Here is a 5,347-nt window from a genome sequence, read left to right on the forward strand (position 1 = left end):
TATTAAATTAATATAATTTTAAATATGGTTTTCTGGATCTTTTTCTTATTTTCTTGGATAATTTTGCCAATCCTGTACATTTTACTCATTTCTTGCAATTTGTGGGACATGTCTTGTCAAGCTGGTTATTGCCTGTTTTCAAAAGAAATCAAATCAGTTTGCTCAGGTTTCAAAGGGTCAAATAGCTTGTGAAATGCATCTGAACGCAACACAAAAAAACAGAAAAAGATGACGATCCAGGTTTCAAAATAGTTCAGTACCTTTCTGTTAAATATGAACAGCATGTGGTTAGTTGAGCTAAGAATAAAGACGGGGAAAACAGCGAGCCCTACTCTGTCCACAGCTAACAAAATCCACCTAGGAGCATCTCTTAAGCTAATTAACACGCTCTTATTTCCTGGTGTTTCCAGTCTATCTGCTAAGCTAAGCTGAGCAGTTGCTGGCCGACCTGGACAGATATCTATTCCTTCTCCTGTGTAACAAGTGACAGATGTCTGGTAACTTAAGCCTCTGTGTTGTTACTTGTGCCTCAGCAACAGTTGGATTCTCTCCATCTGCCTTCTTCTTCTTCTTCCCGCTCATCTCCAGACTTCAGCAATCTCATCCCCTCTTTGAGGTCACAGGTGTCAGAGGTCGACAGAGAGGTCGCTCCGTTTAGCAGCCTGCGCTGCTGTGGCAGGTCTGAGGTCACTCATGGCATGTGATAGACACAAAGCCAGGTGACTTTGATGACTTTATTTGAGCACCAACTTTCATCTGTTAATCTTTCCTGGGGCTTAAACTCAATGCTGCTTTAGTTAAGGGTTTATGTGTATTTAAAGGAAAGCAACAGGAAAAATAAATGTCCTTCTTTAGTGGTCATTTTTGGTGTTGGTTCACTGTGTTTTAAAATGTTCCTGTGTTTACCTTTATTTTTTGGCTTTTCAGTTTATACGCAACATAAGAGATTTGTGCACTGAATTTTCACAAATATAATATAACTCTTCATGTGCCATTTCTAGTATTTGTATGCCCATTAGCAGCAGTTCACAGACTGTATGTCGTGCGTTGTTTTGGTTTTTTTTGAAAATTTTGTTATGGATGATAAAATAAATTAATAAATATTTTATTTTGTTTTGATATTTTTTGCATTATAATGTGTTTCTCAATGGCAATCTTCCAGTGTTTTCTTTGTGTCCCTCTTGAAGAAATATGGGTCCAGAGGAGAAGTTCTCTCCTCTGTAAGCAGATGTACATCTCACTTTGCTTTCCCCGTCCCCTCGAACTCTTCACCTCCACACCAAAACAGTGACATAATGTTGAAACTGAAGAAAAAAACAATGGGGAAAAAATGATATGAATAAATACATTTAAAAAATGGAAAAATAATGGAAAGAAATATAAAAAACAAAACAATATTCAATGTTTGCGTTTTAATTTGCAATTAAGTGCTAAATTGTCCTTTACTGAATGCCAAATTTTATTTTAAATGCCAAATATCATTGTCACTGTTGTCACTGTATATTGCTACCTGTGTAAATTAACTCTTCGTAGTAGCTGCAGTACCACCTCCTCACCGTCAAGTGTCGCTACTGTTTTGGTGCCTTTCTGTCTGTTCGCTTCTTCTTTGCTGACATCACGGAAGTTTCATAACAACAGAGTTATGTGCACACTGTCATCAGGAGCTAATGCTATTTTCCATCTAAAACTTTAACTTTCAGCCTCACTGCAGCCAACACAATGGTCAACCTCGGTCTCACCAAAGTGGACGACGCGCTGGCAGCAAAACACCCGGTAGGTTTCTAGTTTTTTACCTTTTCCCCCCCTAATCTCTGCAGCCTGCTGGTCTGTGGAGGACACTGACAGTCAATGATGAGCTGCTGAACTCATTGTAACTTTAATAATGTACTGGAAGATTGCTAAGACATGTTTATACAGGCTAAATAATGTAATAAACACTGCTGTTGTTTGTCTTTATCACTCTGTCTTTCAGGGTTTACAGAGTTATGCTGCCTGTCAGTCTCATGCCTTCATGAAGGGGACTGGGACATTTATACTCGGTGAGTTACGTGTCAGTTTTCCTCACTTCAAAATACACTTTTTAATATCACCGAATAATCAAACTTCAATAAATGATACATTATACAGTGGATGATACATATTTGCACTTTTTCTTTTACATTTTCATTTTATAATCTTTTTTTTTAGTGTTTCTAAATTACTCCCTGAAGTAATCTGTGAATTAATCCATGATTATATTTTATTGTGCAAAAGTCCCACATGTCTGTAGCTTAACATGTAGAAAGAAGACCAATGACACTACAGACAACAATATTGTTTACCACAAGAGGGAGCTGCATTCTGCCAGTGTTTCTGGTATCCAAAAAAAGGGGTGTTGGGCAGTCTCATGTATTTTCAAAGATGGTTTACAATTAATGCAGATAATTAAATCTCATATTATTATAAAACTATTATAAAACAAAGTGCACCATTGGATGAAAGTGTGGTCTATTACAACAAAGACAATGAAAATGATAAACTTCTGACTGTAATCTGTGATTTCACATATTGTACTTAAACAAATATTTATTTAGACAAAATTTACTGACACTGGAAAATGGACATTAAGCAATAAAAATGTTTGTTTTTTATGTCCATGTTGCTGTTTACTGTTGCTGTTATACATTCTTACAGTGATTGTTTTTGATAGACACTGTAATTGGTATTATAATCCTCTTTCCCACTACAAGAGTTTGTTTTTACTGAAATCTGAAACATGATTTTAAGAAAAAAGAAACAAAAATTTCTCCCCGAAAAACTCCTTGCAGGAGGTGTATACACACATCACATGCAGGTGCAAGGTTTTTGGAAATGAAATCATTTATTTTGCGATCGGTTTATTTGTCAGGGAAAATGCAAAAAAAAACCAAAAACGTTCTAACAGGTTACAGTTGTATTGCATATGGGGTTTCTAGCCACGGCTGATTTGTGACCCCTGACCCTGGTTCAGCTGTTGTGCCTTAAAAGTGCCAAAGTTAAAACACATCATCATATTATGATTATGTTAAATTGACCACATAATACAAAGTGACACTCACATTTTTGTGATCATAGAAAAAGTTACAGTAATTACAATGACACTGAAAATGATGAAAAGAGTTAATACCTGAAGACTGACTTCAAACACAAAGAACAACGTTTTCATACTTGTTGAATCCTTGTGAGGTGAAAAAAGGAAAACAAAAACCTGTAGGGGCAAGAGGATGCTAGTTTTACAAAGAAATTGTTCTGAAAGAAAGATGAGTCTTATGACTACTGAATGAGTCACAGAAAGTTTGAAAGTTCATCATGGCTGCTTTTAGATGTGCTGTTCAGATGTCTTCTGTGTTGTGTTACAGGTGCTGGTGGTTTATTTGCCATTCAGAAACTTCTTCAGAAGAGACTTCCTTATCCTCTTCAGTGGAACCTACTCATTTCAATAGGTGATAAATTAAAAAATAACTTCAGACACTCTAGTCACCTATACCTCCTTCCAGCTCACCCCTCTCTTCTCTTATTGTAGTTTTTCTCTGCTCTTTAACCTCACCCTTCTCTGTTTTCTCAGTGGGATCATCAGTGGGAAGTTATGCAGTGACTCGTTGGGAGACGCAGAAATGCTCAGACCTTTGGATGTTGCTGGAAACAGGCAAAGTCCCGGACAGATCGCCACCGCCAGGTGAGTACTCATCATCACTTCTGATTTATAATAATAAATTATGAAATGAGGATGTGTTAGTGGCAGCAACTGTTTTGTTAGTTTATCTTTTAATAGGAAAAGCACAGTATTTTATGGAAGCAAGTCCATATTTTTGTCCTGGCCTCAGTATTGTGAGCCTGCTCTGTTTCTCAGTCATGATGAACCAAATGAAGACAGTTTGCAGACTTTAATGCTGTATGTCTGTCTATCTGTTTGTCTTTCAGTTATTGAACCAGAGGTATCAAAGGGACCTCAGAAGACAAAATATGGTGACGTGATGGAATGAACAGAATTTAAAACGAACTTGTGTATCTACTGTATATAACTATGCATTTTCAAAAAAATGCACTCTGGTGGAGATGTTGGCATAAGCTGACAGAGCACTGGGTGTGAGGTAGTACTTACTATTCTCAACTGAATCCCGTGTTCAGGTTTTTTTTCCCCACCTTCATATTTGCACCACATACAGTAAATGAAGTGTCATTTTTTTTAAATTTCAGAGTTGATGGGGCTTTTGCATTTCATAACAGCATTACTGTGTGGATAAACAGATGAGTTTCCCGAACCAGAGGTCAGGAATTACTTTGGGTTTTTAGGTGGAATCCCATGTTAAGCTTGTGATCCGGTATTATTATTTGGACGTGTTTGTTTGACATGCAACAGAATTAATGCAGCACTAGCAGATTCAGCCACTAGTTGTCACTGTACACCTTGTAAGGTTTGCAGAGCTGAATATTGTTCTCACTGGTGAGAAAACAAAATGTATTTTCAAGCATATATGACCTAAAGAACACATTGATAATTTCATAATTGTCATGTATTCCTTGGACTACCACAAGTGGAATGATTTATTCAACCTTTAAAAGAGATGAACATTTGTAGCTTTTTAATAAAATGCTCGGAGCAGCTGTGTTATCCACATGAAATAATTATTTTTTGCTGCTTTGAGCCACTGCATGTTCATTCATTTGTATTCAGTTCAGGGATGCTGTAATGAACCCTGCCGTGTCTCAGGATGACTTAATATTAATCCTCTTTGGATTTAAATCAATTTTGCATGTGTGGAAAAACAAATTGCACAAGGTTAGATACTAATTCAGAATGATAGCACGATCAGGAGGTTATGAAGATGAAAGGATGGGACAGGAAGTGTTGACGCCATCTCAAATTGTCACTGGATTAGGGTGAAAGTATGAAATGTTCTGTGAGAATCTACCTCCATCCTGCAAATATCTGCCTTCTAATGATTGATTTTACTCATAAGTTTGCTTTTTGCAGATGTGAAAGCATCTTTGTCGTAGGATATTGTTTTATTATTCAAAAGAAAAAGGTTGTTAATAAAAAGTGGAATTGACACATGATTCACTGTATATTTAGCTTTTGCTCCTATCAAGTTTGCATGCACTTATTGTTCATTTTTGGACAAAGTCAGTTGAAGTCAGTTGATAACAGACAGCCACATGTTCATGCTTTTAACAAACAGAAAGGGGAAAATAGACCAGTCAATGAGAACTGCTGCTTTCAGCCTGGACCAGGTGCAATGTCTTGTAGTGACATGTTATGATGCTTCACTGGAATTGCATGGAAGAAAGCTGAAAATATTGTTGTCAAGAACACCTTAACCAGGACCAA

The 5,347-nt window shown here is 36.8% G+C and overlaps 1 protein-coding gene across 1 annotated transcript; it reads left to right on the forward strand.

Moving 5' to 3' along the window:
• The first annotated feature begins 1,634 nt into the window (after window positions 1–1,634).
• tmem141 (transmembrane protein 141) lies at window positions 1,635–5,098 on the forward strand. Its single transcript, XM_042509619.1, has 5 exons — window positions 1,635–1,773; window positions 1,973–2,039; window positions 3,378–3,461; window positions 3,584–3,694; window positions 3,940–5,098. The coding sequence occupies exons 1-5, from the start codon at window positions 1,720–1,722 to the stop codon at window positions 3,999–4,001; spliced, it is 378 nt and encodes a 125-aa protein (XP_042365553.1). The 5' UTR covers window positions 1,635–1,719; the 3' UTR covers window positions 4,002–5,098.
• The last annotated feature ends 249 nt before the right edge of the window (window positions 5,099–5,347 follow it).

The sequence above is a fragment of the Plectropomus leopardus genome, chromosome 20 (genome assembly GCF_008729295.1).
Source record: "Plectropomus leopardus isolate mb chromosome 20, YSFRI_Pleo_2.0, whole genome shotgun sequence".
Classification (NCBI taxonomy): Eukaryota; Metazoa; Chordata; class Actinopteri; order Perciformes; family Serranidae; genus Plectropomus; species Plectropomus leopardus.